Source organism: Oncorhynchus mykiss, chromosome 31 (genome assembly GCF_013265735.2).
Source record: "Oncorhynchus mykiss isolate Arlee chromosome 31, USDA_OmykA_1.1, whole genome shotgun sequence".
In the NCBI taxonomy this organism is placed as follows: Eukaryota; Metazoa; Chordata; class Actinopteri; order Salmoniformes; family Salmonidae; genus Oncorhynchus; species Oncorhynchus mykiss.
The window spans coordinates 27,940,462-27,958,119 of NC_050571.1; the positions used below are offsets into that span (position 1 = coordinate 27,940,462).

Sequence of the window (17,658 nt, forward strand, 5' to 3'; positions counted from 1 at the left end):
AATCGTTAAATAAATAATAAAACAAACCTACATTCATTATTGCACTATTCATCTCATACTGTTCTTTCCCTGCAGCGTGATGGAAAACGGATTAAATGTACAAAATCAGGGGTGTTTTTTCCACTGGAGTAAATGTCTTGTAATAATGTGAGATCAGTACATAGACTTTACCCCACTTTAGAGCCACAGTCGGGATTTCCCTGTCTGTCTGTCTGTCTGTCTGTCTGTCTGTCTGTCTGTCTGTCTGTCTGTCTGTCTGTCTGCCTGCCTGCCTGTCTGTCTGTGTCTGTCTGTCTGTCTGTCTGTCTGTGTGTGTGTGTGTGTGTGTGTGTGTGTGTGTGTGTGTGTGTGTGTGGCTGGTGATAAGTCTGCCCCTAATCTGGCTCTGAATCAACACTTATCGTGACTGCTGTGTTTACAAATGTCTCCAAGCTGTCCACAAAATTCATCGGTACAGCTCGTAGCCTGTCTGTATGTCTGTGCTTTCTGTCTGTCTCTCTGGGCTTTTTGTCTGTCTGTCTGTCTGGGCTTTCTGGGCCTTCTTTCTATCTTTCTCTTTGTCTCTCACTATCTCTCTGCTACTCTCCATCTTGACTGTCTACAGAAGTCATCAGTACAGTTGCTTAAAGTCTGTCTTTCTTTCTCTTTGTCTCTCACGTTGTGCCACTTTCACCATCTTGATCGTCATTAGTATAGCTTGTAGAATGTCCAAGCTTTCTTTCATTCCTTCAATCTCACTTCCGCTCTCTCTCTCTGCCACTCTCTCTCTTTCTCTCTCTCTCTCTCTCTGACACTTTCACCATCTTAGACTTTCCCTCTCTTAATATCACTCTCCTCTCACTCTCAACCATGGAACAATTACTTTGGATGAGCTTTGCTGTTTGCTAACCCACTCTGCATCTCTTGTCACACACCTTCTAGCTCTTATCCTCCAAATTCGAATGAACAAACACACACACAGAGACACTACCTCTCTGTTTATCTTCCACCATCCTCTCTCTGTCTCCCTCTCTCTGAGAGGTAGTGTTAAAGGGCACTGATAGCTGGACAGGAAACAGAGTTTAGCTGAAATCCAATTAGGCATGCTAAGACAAGCCAGGCAGCGACCGGACCAACTGACAGTACAGTTCAGGAGAAATCTACAGTGGCGAAAGTATTCACCCCCCTTGGCATTTTTCCTATTTTGTTGCCTTACAACCTGGAATTAAAAATAGATTTTGGGGGGGTTTGTGTCATTTGATTTACACAACATGCCTACCACTTTGAAGATGCAAAATATTTTTTTATTGTGAAACAAACAAGAAATAAGACAAAAAAGAAATGAAAACTAGAGCGTGCATAACTATTGACAAAAGTCAATACTTTGTAGAGCCACCTTTTGCAGCAATTACAGCTGCAAGTCTCTTCGTATGTGTCTGTAAGCTTGGCACATCTAGCCGCTGGGATTTTCCCCCATTCTTCAAGGCAAAACTGCTCCAGCTCCTTCAAGTTGGATGGGTTCTGCTGATGTAGTAATCTTTAAGTCATACCACAGATTCTCAATTGGATTGAGGTCTGGGCTTTGACTAGGCCATTCCAAGACATTTAAATGTTTCCCCTTAAACCACTCAAGTGATGCTTTAGCAGTATGCTTAGGGTCATTGTCCTGCTGGAAGGTGAACCTCCGTCCCAGTCTCAAATCTCTTGAAGACTGAAACAGGTTTCCCTCAAGAATTTCCCTATATTTAGCACCATCCATCATTTCTTCAATTCTGACCAGTTTCCCAGTCTCTGCCGATGAAAAACATCCCAACAGCATGATGCTGCCACCACCATGCTTCACTGTGGGAATGGTGTTCTCGGGGTGATGAGAGGTTTTGGGTTTGCGCCAGACATAGCGTTTTCCTTGATGGCTAAAAAGCTCAATTTTAGTCTCATCTGACCAGAGTACCTTCTTCTATATGTTTGGGAAGTCTCCCACATACCTTTTGGCAAACACCAAACATGTGTGCTTATTTTCTTCTGGTCACTCTTCTGTAAAGCCCAGCTCTGTGGACTGTCCGGCTTAAAGTGGTCCTATGGACAGACACTCCAATCTCCGCTGTGGAGCTCCTTCAGGGTTGTCTTAATCTCTTTGTTGCCTCTCTGATTAATGCCCTCCTTGTTTCATTTCACTTCACCAATTTTGGACTATTTTGTGTATGCCCATTATCCAAATAAAGATGAATTTAAATTACAGGTTGTAATGCAACAAAATAGGAAAAACGCCAAGGGGATGAATACTTTTGCAAGGCACTGTATCTTCAGAAAGGCCTGACAACGTCTTCTGATGGTCCCACATGTGGAGCTCCTCCATCAGGCTCTGTCCTATTTTCCTGAGGGTCCCACAGGTGGAGCTCCTACACCAGGCCCTGTCCTATTCTCCTGAGGGTCCCACAGGTGGAGCTGCACAACCAGGCCCTGTCCTATTCTCCTGAGGGTCCCACAAGTGGAGCTCCTCCACCAGGCCTTTTCCCATTGACTGATATGATGGGGGCTGACAGAAAGGCCTAATCGCATGGTCGGTGTTCTCAGCAGTAATAGATTTTTATATTTTATTATATTTATATATATTTATATATATTTTTTTTACCCAGTTTTCTCCCCAATTCTGTGGTATCCAATTGGTAGTTACAGTCTTGTCTCATCGCTGCAACTCCCGTACGGACTCGGGAGAGGCGAAGGTCTAGAGCCGTGCATCCACGAAACACAACCCAACCAAGCCACACTGCTTCTCGACACAATGCCCACATAACCTGGAAGCCAGCCGCACCAATGTGTCAGAGGAAACACTGTGCACCTCGTGACTGTGTCAGCGTACACAGCGCCCGGCCTTCCACAGGAGTCGCTAGTGCATGTTGGGACAAGGGCATCCCTGCCAGCCAAACCCTCCCCTAACCCGGACGACGCTGGGACAATTGTGCGCCGCCCCATGGGTCTCCCGGTCGCGGCCGGCTAAGTAATGGATTTAGCAATGAACTTGCAACAGACCCCTGTCATTCATATTGTAGACATAAAGAGGGAAGCAGGGAAACAGCCCTTCTGTGTAGTTTCTGAACTGCACACATCTACAACGGTACAACAATCTAGGCCGACATCAAGAGTCCTCTTTGCTAAACCTCTTTTTGGAGAACAACAGACTTGAGTCAAAGCATGCCACCCACCTTAAATACAGAAGATAATCCCTAAAAGTGGAGAAATCCCCATCCTTACAAACCTTGATTAACCTATCTAACCTATCCTTAATACTTAATTAGCTTTTATATGCGGGAGAGTAGTGGTATATGTTCCAATCCAAACCCTTTCCTTGTGTGGCTGCATGTGGCCTCGGTCTATGACCCCAAAAAAATATATTTTTGCGGATCAACCAGTTGTCTGCTATTGACGTCTGAGGCCTAATTCTGCTAACCCCCTTCAGTTGCCCTGAGTCACCCACCGGGTATAGCTGCACCCCATGAGGAGGAGCACAGCGGGAGACAGATCTGTTCAGGACCACAGTCTGACTCAGAGTTACACCAGACCAAACCAGACCAGAACAGGAGAGAGGCTGTGCAGAGTACAAAACAACACAAACCAACACAGAAAGCCAGACGCTATATGGTAGTGTTATATAATATAATAATATGCATACAAAGAGTCATAGAACTGTGCAAACAACCAAATAATTACTGAATATAAAAAATATACACTGCTCAAAAAAATAAAGGGAACACTTAAACAACACAATGTAACTCCAAGTCTATCACACTTCTGTGACATCAAACTGTCCACTTAGGAAGCAACACTGATTGACAATAAATTTCACATGCTGTTGTGCAAATGGAATAGACAACAGGTGGAAATTATAGGCATTTAGCAAGACACCCCCAATAAAGGAGTGGTTCTGCAGGTGGGGACCACAGACCACTTCTCAGTTCCTATGCTTCCTGGCTGATGTTTTGGTCACTTTTGAATGCTGGCGATGCTTTCCCTCTAGTGGTAGCATGAGACGGAGTCTACAACCCACACAAGTGGCTCAGGTAGTGCAGCTCATCCAGGATGGCACATCAATGCGAGATGTGGCAAGAAGGTTTGCTGTGTCTGTCAGTGTAGTGTCCAGAGCATGGAGGCGCTACCAGGAGACAGGCCAGTACATCAGGAGACGTGGAGGAGGCCGTAGGAGGGCAACAACCCAGCAGCAGGACCGCTACCTCCGCCTTTGTGCAAGGAGGAGCAGGAGGAGCACTGCCAGAGCCCTGCAAAATGACCTCCAACAGGCCACAAATGTGCATGTGTCTGCTCAAACGGTCAGAAACAGACTCCATGAGGGTGGTATGAGGGCCCGACTTCCACAGGTGGGGGTTGTGCTTACAGCCCAACACTGTGCAGGACGTTTGGCATTTGCCAGAGAACACCAAGATTGGCAAATTCGCCACTGGCGCCCTGTGCTCTTCACAGATGAAAGCAGGTTCACACTGAGCACATGTGACAAACGTGACAGTCTGGAGACGCCGTGGAGAACGTTCTGCTGCCTGTAACATCCTCCAGTATGACCGGTTTGGCGGTGGGTCAGTCATGGTGTGGGGTGGCATTTCTTTGGGGGGCCGCACAGCCCTCCATGTGCTCGCCAGAGGTAGCCTGACTGCCATTAGGTACCGAGATGAGATCCTCAGACCCCTTGTGAGACCATACGCTGGTGCGGTTGGCCCTGGATTCCTCCTAATGCAAGACAATGCTAGACCTCATGTGGCTGGAGTGTGTCAGCAGTTCCTGCAAGAGGAAGGCATTGATGCTATGGACTGGCCCGTCCGTTCCCCAGACCTGAATCCAATTGAGCACATCTGGGACATCATGTCTCGCTCCATCCACCAACGCCACGTTGCACCACAGACTGTCCAGGAGTTGCTTTAGTCCAGGTCTGGGAGGAGATCCCTCAGGAGACCATCCTCCACATCATCAGGAGCATGCCCAGGCGTTGTAGGGAGGTCATACAGGCACGTGGAGGCCACACACACTACTGAACCTCATTTTGACTTGTTTTAAGGACATTACATCAAAGTTGGATCAGCCTGTAGTGTGGTTTTCCACTTTAATTTTGAGTGTGACTCCAAATCCAGACCTCCATGGGTTGATAAATTTGATTTCCATTGATCATTTTTGTGTGATTTTGTTGTCAGCACATTCAACTGTGTAAAGAAAAAAGTATTTACTAAGAATATTTCATTCATTCAGATCTAGGATGTGTTATTTTAGTGTTCCCTTTATTTTTTTGAGCAGTGTATATGAATGAACGGATGAATGTAATATAAGATGATGAATGTAACGGTGTACTCCTATTCCCCAGGAGCGCTCTGTTGCATTGTTGTTTGTTTGGTTGGCGATGTTCCCGCTTCCTCCCTTCCAGACCTAATCAAATCTACCGCTCCGTCCTGCGTTCCCCCTGTCAGCTCATTAGCATTATTAAGACAGAACCCGCCCCTGCACCCCTCATTTCATCTCCACTTGCAACAGCAACCAGGGGGAGACTGAAGTCCCCAATGCACTATTAAATACTAGGCCACTGGAAGATTAATTGTCTGCTGTGTTCCACTTATCTGGGGTTTTGATCGGGTCAGAGTCAGAGAGACGACTACCTGGGTACTTGGGGTCACTCTCTGTCTGCGGAAGAAGGTGAAGATATTGGGACATTAGTAGGTGGATCGAAATCATACTTCAGTCCAAATCAACCTCTTGTCCTTAACCCGGTTTAAGCCCTTCCTGTAAAAGGGTGTGATCTCAAAGCATGGTTTTAAACAATATGACAACAGCTGAGATGGAATTGTCTCCATATTGCTTACACCTATCCAATCCTTCACAAGTGCCAAGGGATAGGAACTAGGGGTTGATTTGGGATTGTGCAAATCTAGGATGAGTGACCTCTGCCTCTCTTATGTCTAGACCAGACCTTTTTACATGTTCATAGATCATGGTGCTGTTATGTCTGGAAGGGACTCTTCAATTTAGGGCGAGCTGATTTTTCATGTACAGTATGTCCCAATGATGGTCCATTGGCCATCCCATAGCCTCGGCTTCCAGGCCTCGCTCACGTTGTTCTCCAGAGCCTGGCCAACCCATAGTCTGGTTGTTCTCCAGAGCCTGGGTTCCGGCTTTCTAGGGAGTTTTTCCTAGCCACCATGCTTCTACACCTGCATTGCTTGCTGTTTGGAGTTTTAGGCTGGGTTTCTGTACAGAACATTGTGACATCAGCTGATGTAAGAAGGGCTTTATAAATACATTTGATTGATTGGTGGTGGTTCTCCAGAGCCTGGTGGTTCTCAAGAGCCTGGTTGTTCTCCAGAGCCTGGTGGTTCTCCAGAGCGTGGTGGTTCTCCAGAGCCTAGTGGTTCTCCAGAGCCTAGTGGTTATCCAGAGCCTGTGGAAATTCCTATTGGAACAGTAGGTATGAGTGAAGCACTGGCTGCCAGAGGCTGCTGGCTGATTGGCTGTGAGTAGGCATTGATTTTCTTTAAACAACCAGCCCTTCCATCCCTCTTCAGAAGAGCAAATTATCAAGAGAAATCTCATTTAGGGTGCTAGCATTGCTAGTGTACTTTATCTTTTTTTTTATGTATATTTCAGAAATTGTTCTGATTTTATTTTTATATAATTTGGTTGAAATGATACAACCTCACGTTCCTATTCAAATTGTTGGGAGGGGCAAAAGGCCCAGCCATTAAATGGATTGGTGTTAGGAGAAAAAATAATTGACGACCCGACAGTCAGTATCTGCCAAAATGTGTCTGGGGCACTGCACAATATAGATCTACAGTAATGTCTTAATGACCACCATTATTGATTGGACTGGTGATCGATTGGCTGAACAATTGGTTAGACCAATCTGTCTCCCCAACAGTAGGACCTGAGCCACAGGACCATGGTCCATGCTATAGGATCCTTGGGACGTCCCTACCCCATTATAGTCGTTAAGGTTAGGGTTAGGTAAGGGTTGTGGTTAAGGTTAGGATAGGATAGGAATTAAGGTTAGGGTTTAGGGTAGGGATGTCCCAAGGATCCGGGGATTGCATTGACCATGCCTCAGGACTACTTGGCCTGACAACTCCCAGCTGTCTCTGTCCCCAGTCCACCTGGTCGTGCTGCCGATCCAGGTCTGCTTCTTTGCCTGCGGCTATGGAACTAGCTTGTCCCGGACCTGCTGTTGGCCTGACGACTCCTGTCTGTTGGTTATGAAAACTGTTTCACCGAACACACTGCTTTGTTCAAAAATTGGCTGTTTTTCAACTCTTTCTCTCTCTCTCTCTCTCTCTCTCTCTCTCTCTCTCCTCTCTCGCTCTTTCTATCGCTCGCTCTCTGAACCTCTTGCAAGAAAGGCTTTTCACTGTACTAGCCACCGTGCTTCTACATCTGCATTGCTTGCTGTTTGGAGATTTAGGCTGGGTTTCTGTATAGCACTTTGTGACATTGGCTGATGTGAAATGGGCAATATAAAATGCATGTGATTGATTGACCAGCACACAACTCAAACTGCCCTAGAGACAACAAAAATTAAATGACACCCTATTCCCCACATAGTGCACTGCGTTTGACCCCTAGTCCATATGGTTTGGGTAAAAAATTGTGTGCTATGTAGGGAATAGGCTGTAATTTTAGATGTGACAATAGCAGTAAGAACACTCAGTAAGGCAGGCAGGCAGGCAGACAGTTAGGCAGGGAGGCAGTTTGACAGACAGACAGACAGACAGACAGACAGACAGACAGACAGACAGACAGAGAGGGAGGGAGGGAGGCATGGAGGCAGGCAGACAGACAGAGAGGGAGGCAGGCAGACAGACAGACAGACAGACAGACAGACAGACAGACAGACAGACAGACAGACAGACAGACAGACAGACAGACAGACAGACAGACACAGGGAGGGAGGGAGGCAGGGAGGCAGGCAGGCAAGTAAGATGATAGATAGGCAGGCACGCAGTTAGGCAGGTAGGTAGACAGGCAGGAAGGGAGGGAGGCAGTTAGGCAGATAAGTAGGCAGATAGACAGGCAGGCAAGTAGGCAGATAGACAGGCAGGCATGTCGTTTGGTAGTCAGGAAGTTAGGCATGGAGGGAGACAGGCAGGCAGGCATGAAGGGACACAGCTAGTCTTTCCTGATTTGCAAGTCCTGCCATTCCTCTTGCATTTCTCTGGTGGCTGGGTAAACTCAGAACAACAGCTCTGGTGGCTGGATGAACTCAGAGCAACAGCTCTGGTGGCTGGATGAACTCAGAGCAACAGCTCTGGTGGCTGGATGAACTCAGAGCAACAGCTCTGGTGGCTGGATGAACTCAGGGCAACAGCTCTGGTGGCTGTGTGAACTCAGAGCAACAGCTCTGGTGGCTGGATGAACTCAGAGCAACAGCTCTGGGGGCTGGGTGAACTCAGAGCAACAGCTCTGGTGGCTGGGTGAACTCAGAGCAACAGCTCTGGTGGCTGTGTGAACTCAGAGCAACAGGTCTGGTACTGTATGAACTCAGAGCAACAGCTCTGGTGGCTGGATGAACTCAGAGCAACAGCTCTGGTGGCTGTGTGAACTCAGAGCAACAGCTCTGGTGGCTGGGTGAACTCAGAACAACAGCTCTGGTGGCTGTGTGAACTCAGAGCAACAGCTCTGGTGGCTGGGTGAACTCAGAGCAACAGCTCTGGTGGCTGTGTGAACTCAGAACAACAGCTCTGGTGGCTGGATGAACTCAGAACAACATCTCTGGTGGCTGGATGAACTCAGAACAACAGCTCTGGTGGCTGTGTGAACTCAGAACAACAGCTCTGGTGGCTGGATGAACTAAGAACAACAGCTCTGGTGGCTGGATTAACTCAGAATAACAGCTCTGGTGGCTGGGTGAACTCAGGGCAACAGCTCTGGTGGCTGGATGAACTCAGAGCAACAGCTCTGGTGGCTGGGTGAACTCAGAGCAACAGCTCTGGTGGCTGGATGAACTCAGAACAACATCTCTGGTGGCTGGTTGAACTCAGAACAACAGCTCTGGTGGCTGTGTGAACTCAGAACAACAGCTCTGGTGGCTGGATGAACTAAGAACAACAGCTCTGGTGGCTGGATTAACTAAGAACAACAGCTCTGGTGGCTGGATGAACTCAGGGCAACAGCTCTGGTGGCTGGATGAACTCAGAGCAACAGCTCTGGTGGCTGGGTGAACTCAGAGCAACAGCTCTGGTGGCTGGGTGAACTCAGAGCAACAGCTCTGGTGGCTGGATGAACTCAGGGCAACAGCTCTGGTGGCTGGATGAACTCAGAACAACAGCTCTGGTGGCTGGATGAACTCAGAGCAACAGCTCTGGTGGCTGTATGAACTCAGAGCAACAGGTCTGGTACTGTATGAACTCAGAGCAACAGCTCTGGTGGCTGTGTGAACTCAGAACAACAGCTCTGGTGGCTGGATGAACTCAGAACAACAGCTCTGGTGGCTGGGTGAAGTCAGAACAACAGGTCTGGTACTGTATGAACTCAGAGCAACAGCTCTGGTGGCTGTGTGAACTCAGAACAACAGCTCTGGTGGCTGGATGAACTCAGAACAACAGCTCTGGTGGCTGGGTGAAGTCAGAACAACAGCTCTGGTGGCTGGATGAACTCAGAACAACAGCTCTGGTGGCTGTGTGAACTCAGAACAACATCTCTGGTGGCTGGATGAACTCAGAACAACAGCTCTGGTGGCTGTGTGAACTCAGAACAACAGCTCTGGTGGCTGGGTGAACTAAGAACAACAGCTCTGGTGGCTGGGTGAACTCAGGGCAACAGCTCTGGTGGCTGGATGAACTCAGAACAACAGCTCTGGTGGCTGGGTGAACTCAGAACAACAGCTCTGGTGGCTGGGTGAACTCAGAACAACAGCTCTGATGGCTGTGTGAACTCAGCGCAACAGCTCTGATGGCTGGGTGAACTCAGTACAACAGCTCTGATGGCTGGATGAACTCAGAACAACAGCTCTGGTGGCTGGGTGAACTCAGGGCAACAGCTCTGGTGGCTGGATGAACTCAGAACAACAGCTCTGGTGGCTGGGTGAACTCAGAACAACAGCTCTGGTGGCTGGGTGAACTCAGAACAACAGCTCTGATGGCTGTGTGAACTCAGGGCAACAGCTCTGATGGCTGGGTGAACTCAGTACAACAGCTCTGGTGGCTGGATGAACTCAGGGCAACAGCTCTGGTGGCTGGGTGAACTCAGGGCAACAGCTCTGGTGGCTGGGTGAACTCAGGGCAACAGCTCTGGTGGCTGGGTGAACTCAGGGCAACAGCTCTGTTGGCTGGGTGAACTCAGGGCAACAGCTCTGGTGGCTGGGTCAACTCAGGGCAACAGCTCTGGTGGCTGGGTGAACTCAGGGCAACAGCTCCATCACATGTTCTACCATATATCCCTAAGTCATCATGCACACCGCCTGCAGCACTGACATAGCAGCACAGGCAAAGCACACACACACACACACACACACACACACACACACACACACACACACACACACACACACACACTTATGCTCATACAACCAAGTGTGCACACTCACAATGTGGGGCAGGTGCTCAAACTGAGAGAAAAAAAGTTACATGAGAGAAAGATAAAATAAAATTAAAGGTCATTAATTGTAAATAAAAATGCCACCATTCAAAGGGGCACCTTTTTTCATATTAGGGCAAAGGGACAGGTGCTCCAGCACCCCTCAAGCTTTATCTGGGCACGTGCCTGCAAACACATACACACAGATGGTATCGCATGCGCACAATCACACACACTGAGGAGTCACGCCCATAAGGCAGCACAAGACCAGACCGACAACCGTCCATGTGTGAGATGATGTGGGCTATGTGTGTCGGTGTGGGAGTGTAGGAACGCGGTAGTCCTACATATTTATATGTGAACATAGTAAGTTATAATTTTCTGTGACATTAAATACATACTCTCATGGGCAGCATGTACATTTTAGGTACAGAACATGTCTGGAAAATATACAATCATAATCAGTGGTCATATTAAATCATGTCATGAATTAAATAAAGGACCCAGAAAGGCTAAATGCATTGTTTCGATCTAGTTGTGTTGCGATCTTCTTGCTTGTCACCGCATTGAAAACAGAATGAACGTCGCATTTTCACAAACCTATGGAGACGCGCATGAGGAATAAGGCTGTTTCTGTGTCTCTTCACACCTCGTCGACGCCCATTGATAACAACACGACATTGGCCATTTACTATAAAGGCGTTTTACACCACTACTAGAGACACCTGTCATCAGCGCTGGATCTACTACTCTCATTCAATTTCTACTATCGCCATTTGCATTAAGTGACAGAAATGTAATGTTGCACAGAATGCCATTGGCTGCGTATTAGCCATGCAAAATGCATGTGTTGAGTATCCTAGATGGATGAGGATAGGTTTGAACGAATGACAAAATAACTACGACCATAGCCACAAATGCATGGGGTAACAGTGGGCTGCTCAGCATGCAATAAAACGAAACACAGAATAGAATAACAATAGCCCATCGCGCAATAGTTGTCCACCTAATTCATATGCAATTTTCTCTACGTCGATATAAAATATTTAAATGTGTTATAACTCAGATATATCTGTGTATTATACTGTGTTGATATTTCATAGTTCACCCTCCAGGATCAACACTAACCCAAGATATAATCGGTGACAGCAGTCCTGCCAGATTAGCCCGTAAACAAAGAAAAAAAAAGGTCAGTCTTTTGTACGATAGTCCTAATCCGATTAAGATCTCTCTACTCATCTCCGAAACAGGGGCACGTGGACCCACATGAGGTCCAAATCCTGCAGATAGAATAGATATTTTGTTTCTATGTGAAAAATATCGCACCAGATTCTTGCAATCAGTGCAAGGTGCACGCAGAAACCAGCTCCTCCAGCATCCGTCCAGACAGTTTGACAATAAAGAGGAGAATAAAATCACGAAAAAACGAACTCACCTCGTGTTCTAAAGAAAAAGACGGACCGGGGTTGTGGATCGGGAGGGTCAAATTAAGTGATTGAAGAGAGAGAGCAGACAGAATAGTTTGTCAGAATCGGTAGAATCCGTGTCCGGACGGTGTGGCGCGTGGGGGTTTAGGCTGGATGCTGTCATCGTATTGGGATTGCTCTCGACCGCTTAATCCCCGGTCCTGAGCTCAGAAATAACCCATCCCCTCCCTCCCTTCGTCTTCTCCTCCCTTTATTTTCTCAGCCTCTCCTTCACATTCATCATTGTTCGCTCCCTCTCGGTCTGTTTTGAAGACCCCCCTCACAACGCCAGTTTGATTGAAGGCGAGGGAGATCATGATTAACATTAAAACATTCAATAAATATGATATTACTGTATTAATAGAAGTGTGTGTGGGGGGGGGGGGGGGGGTCGTCAACAAATTATAATTACAGTATATTGTAGTTTAATAAGCAATCATATAAAACAAACATAAAATATAATATTTACATTTTATTGACATTATTATTCGTCTCTACATATATATTTTAAACAGACTTATACTTAGGTAAATTGGAAAGTCTTGAGTTAGTTGAAATTCCTCAGAAATAAATGTGTATAGTTTTGCCCTTCGCCTATCGTAGAGTTTGTACCTCTACGGCCATTTCATTTACAGTAATCCTTCAAGCGTAATTTCCGGTTTAAACAGTCACATTTCCGCCATCAAACACGCCGGTACTGAGAATCAAACCAAAGAGCAAGCGTAACACAAATTTGCAGAGAAATCGCAGCCATAAAATCACAACCAGCGCAGGGGTTGGGTGTTAAACCTTCACAGACCACTGAGAGATGTTCAAACTCGAGGGGTTAGGGCCGAAAATGGACCCGGAGGCGATGAAGAAAAAGATGCGACAGGACGTCATCTCGTCCGTGCGCAATTTCCTAATCTATATTGCCCTTCTCAGAGCCAGTAAGTATCGGCCTTCATATTCCTCTCGGTTTGCACATTATCTCACAATATATTGTGTAATGCATGTGTCACCCAACTGGTCAGTGCTCTGACCAGAGAATGTACACAGAATCAATGACATCACCAGACATGACCCTCCACAGATCATCCAGCAGGACAGCAGCAACCCAAAAATGGGTTCCCCTCGTTTGAAAGGGAGCCAACTCTGCATGAAAATGAATGGCCATTAATTTAGATAGCATCCCCGAGGTCTTCAATAGCACTTTTGACTGTAAACAATGTCTCAATCAAAAGTTAACATTTATGTATAATTTACTCTGCCTCCACAGCTCCATATATTTTGAAGAAGTTGGACAGCATTTGAGACCATCTATCTCTACAGTATTCCCACACTCCATTTACTGCATCAAGCACAATGGACATAGCGATGACAGGGGAACAAAGGGACGAGTGGCGAGCTAAACACCATCATATGGATCCTATATGGAATACTTATTTATAGGCTTCAATGAAGACAGTGCGTTGTGTCCCACATAGCACTTGAACACTAAGTAGTTGTCAGTTATAGTTTTCAAGATGTCCTCTGTTTTTGTTTACAGTTAGTGCTCAGTAACAGAAAAACATCTGATTGCATTTTGGTTTTGAGTGATACTGTACCTCCATTTGCAATGGTCCCTATCAATAAATGAGAGTGTTGTAATTGAAACGTTTGAATTTTGTTGGTCATGCGGATCACCTGCAATAAAAGGAAGACATGTTTAAATATTGATTGGATGTTCATATCATCAAGTATACCTAAATGTCTCCTGAAAAAGCAATGTCCAAACTGGCAAAAAAAACTTTAAGAACTATAATTTATGGGTTTTGATTTGAAGATATTCAGTGGATCCTAAGGTACACACTATTCTGCAAAAGGGTGGTAGAGGGCATTATGTCAAATTTGCTACACACAGATTATTACTTGCCCCCTGGACTCCACATCATAAAGATACACAGTATATATACTGAACACAAATATAAACACAACATGTAAAGAAGTGTTTGTCCCATTTTCCATGAGCTGAAATAGAAGATCTCAGATATTTTCCATACACACAAAAAGCTTATTTCTCACATTTTGTGCGCAAATTTGTTTACATCCCTGTAGGATGAGCATTTCTCCTTTGCCAAGGCAATCCATCTATCTGAAAGGTGTGGTATATCAAGAAGCTGATTAAACAGCATGATCATTACACAGGTGCACCTTGTGCGGGGGACAATAAAAGGCCAATCTAAAATGTGCCGTTTTGTCACACAACACAATGCCACAGATGTCTCAAGTTTTGAGGGAGTGTGCAATTGGCATGCTGACTGCAGGAATGTCCAACCGAGCTGTTGCCAGAGAATTGAATGTTAATTTTTCTACCATAAGCCGCCTCCAATGTCCTTTTATTGAATTTGGCAGTACATCCAACCGTTCCTCACAACCGCAGACCACGTGTAACCACGCCAGCCCAGGAACTCCACATCCAGCTTCTTCACCTGTGGGATTGTCTGAGGAGGGAGAGGGAGGGGGTGCTGAGGAGTATTTCTGCCTGTAATAAAGCCCTTTTGTGAGGAAAAACTCATTCTGATTGGCTGGGCCTGGCTCCCAAGTGGGTGGGCATGGCTGCACCCATCCCCAGTCATGTGAAATGCATAAATTAGGGCCTAATTTATTTATTTAAATGGACTGATTTCCTTCTATGAAGTGTATCTTAGTAAAATCTTTGAAATTGTTGCATGTTTATATTTTTGTTCAGTATAGTGCGGAAGTAAAGCAGTCGTCCATTACCTGAATATCCCACAATGGGGGCGCTCTTGTCCTGTTTTTGAGGAGTACATCAGCATTCTGATCATAAAGTTGACGATTTCAAATGTTTTTTGTCTTTATTCAGATAATGTGGCATAATATTGTCTGATATATATCTAATAGTTGACAGATGGGATGCATATACGAATGAAGAGTGTGGTTATATATTTTACCTCTTTGGGATGTCATTCGAAAACATAATGTTAACTTTCACTGCTATGCGGATGACACACAGCTGTACATGTCAATGAAACATGGTGAAGCCCCAAAATTGCCCTCGCTAGAAGCATGTGTTTCAGACATAAGGAAGTGGATGGCTGCAAACTTTCTACTTTTAAACTCGAACAAAACAGATGCTTGTTCTAGGTCCCAAAAAACAAAGAGATCTTCTGTTGAATCTGACAATTAATCTTAATGGTTGTACAGTTGTCTCAAATAAAACTGTGAAGGACCTCGGCATTACTCTGGACCCTGATCTCTCTTTTGAAGAACATATCAACACTGTTTCAAGGACAGTTTTTTTCCATCTACGTAACATTGCAAAAATCAGAAACTTTCTGTCCAAAAAGGATGCAGAAAGATTAATCCATGCTTTTGTCACTTCTAGGTTAGACTACTGCAATGCTGTCCTTTCCGGCTACCCGGATAAAGCACTAAATAAACTTCAGTTAGTGCTAAATACGGCTGCTAGAATCCTAACTAGAACCACATTTTTTTTATCATATTACTCCAGTGCTAGCCTCCCTACACTGGCTTCCTGTCTAGGCAAGGGCTGATTTCAAGGTTTTACTGCTAACCTACAAAGCATTACATGGGCTTGCTCCTACCTATCTCTCTGATTTGGTCCTGCCGTACATACCTACACGTACACTACGGTCACAAGACGCAGGCCTCCTAATTGTCCCTAGAATTTCTAAGCAAACAGCTGGAGGCAGGGCTTTCTCCTATAGAGCTCAATTTTTATGGAATGGTCTGCCTACCCATGTGAGAGACGCAAACTCGGTCTCAACCTTTAAGTCTCTACTGAAGACTCATCTCTTCAGTGGGTCATATGATTGAGTGTAGTCTGGCCCAGGAGTGTGAAGGTGAACGGAAAGGCTCTGGAGCAACGAACCGCCCTTGCTGTCTCTGCCTGGCCGGTTCCCCTCTTTCCACTGGGATTCTCTGCCTCTAACCCTATTACAGGGGCTGAGTCACTGGCTTACTAGGGCTCTTTCATACCGTCCCTAGGAGGGGTGCGTCACTTGAGTGGGTTGAGTCACTGATGTGATCTTCCTGTCTGGGTTGCCCCCCCCCCCTTGGGTTGCGCCTTGGCGGAAATCTTTGTGGGCTATACTCGGCCTTGTCCCAGGATGGTAAGTTGGTGGTTGAAGATATCCCTCTAGTTGTGTGGGGGCTGTGCTTTGGCAAAGTGGGTGGGGTTATATCCTTCCTGTTTGGCCCTGTCCGCGGGTGTCATCGGTTGGGGCCACAGTGTCTCCTGACCGCTCCTGTCTCAGCCTCCATTATTTATGCTGCAGTAGTTTATGTGTCGGGGGGCTAGGGTCAGTTTATTATATCTGGAGTACTTCTCCTGTCCTATCCGGTGTCCTGTGTGAATTTAAGTATGCTCTCTCTAATTCTCTCTTTCTCTCTTTCTTTCTCTCTCTCGGAGGACCTGAGCCCTAGGACCATGCCTCAGGACTACCTGACATGATGACTCCTTGCTGTCCCCAGTCCACCCGGCCGTGCTGCTGCTCCAGTTTCAACTGTTCTGCCTGTGATTATTATTATTTGACCATGCTGGTCATTTATGAACATTTGAACATCTTGGCCATGTTCTGTTATAATCTCCACCCGGCACAGCCAGAAGAGGACTGGCCACCCCACATAGCCTGGTTCCTCTCTAGGTTTCTTCCTAAGTTTTGGCCTTTCTAGGGAGTTTTTCCTAGCCACCGTGCTTCTACACCTGCAGTGCTTGCTGTTTGAGGTTTTAGGCTGGGTTTCTGTACAGCACTTTGAGATATCAGCTGATGTACGAAGGGCTATATAAATACATTTGATTTGATTTGATTTGTTAGGGTTAAAATTAGTGTTATGTTTTAAGGGTAACTCTCAACCTCAATTTCAGCCTTTTCCCAATCCCTTGGAAAAAAAAGCATTCAAATGAGAAATTGTGGGTTACTCATAAATATTCATTTTGGGGGTGGGTAAACGTAGTTGTACCTGATCCCAACACTTTCTCACTAAGGTTTACCATAAATCAACCGCCACGCTCTGATAATAAAATGATGTGCATAATGAGCAAATACGGCTCTTTACAGTAGTAAGGTGCCGAGTTCCTGACATCTATTGCCACTTTGCGGGGTGCAAATTCGAACCCCCCACGGGTTGCAAAACAAATCTCACATTTATTGCGGTATTGTGATTGGAGGAAAAGTGCAATCATCACCTTGAAAATAAAGATTAGGTGCTCAATTCGGTCCGCATTGCAGTGTTTACACATTAGCTCTTTTTCCAATGGTCATATTAACTCACAGATTGGTCTTGAGTTCTGTATAAAAACCTTCAACTGCTACCAGGGCGACTCCTCTCACAGGTATGCTTTCACTTTTCAGAATTAGAAGTGTGTAGGCACAGAATTAATTTAGTAAATAAAGGAGAGAAAATAATAATATGTATCCCATGTGGGACTAGAATTCACAACCATTGGACTATAAGCCAACTGTTTTAGAGGATTGCGCCACCAATCAGTCATAAATGGTGGAAAAACGAGTTCAAATCACCATTATTGTCATCTATTGTTGCGATGGATGTAGCTACGAATGCGTAATCCTCATAGCCAACGTGTTTTTTTCTTCGTAAAAACATAGAGGTGTATGAAACACTAAGCAAAAACGTTGAATTTGGTCATATG

The 17,658-nt window shown here is 45.8% G+C and overlaps 2 protein-coding genes across 3 annotated transcripts in view; one reads left to right on the forward strand and one right to left on the reverse strand.

Annotated features, from left to right (window-relative positions):
• Positions 1 to 12,194, reverse strand: part of LOC118946021 — a 35,765-nt gene extending 23,571 nt beyond the window's left edge. For both annotated transcript variants that reach the window (XM_036969996.1, XM_036969995.1), the window contains exon 1: positions 11,972 to 12,194. The gene's annotated coding sequence lies outside the window, so the exon portion shown is untranslated. The remainder of the gene's footprint in view (positions 1 to 11,971) is intronic.
• A 456-nt stretch (positions 12,195 to 12,650) lies between these two features.
• Positions 12,651 to 13,687, forward strand: LOC110504911 (mitochondrial import receptor subunit TOM5 homolog). Its single transcript, XM_021583783.2, has 2 exons — positions 12,651 to 12,931; positions 13,261 to 13,687. The coding sequence occupies exons 1-2, from the start codon at positions 12,811 to 12,813 to the stop codon at positions 13,293 to 13,295; spliced, it is 156 nt and encodes a 51-aa protein (XP_021439458.1). The 5' UTR covers positions 12,651 to 12,810; the 3' UTR covers positions 13,296 to 13,687.
• The last annotated feature ends 3,971 nt before the right edge of the window (positions 13,688 to 17,658 follow it).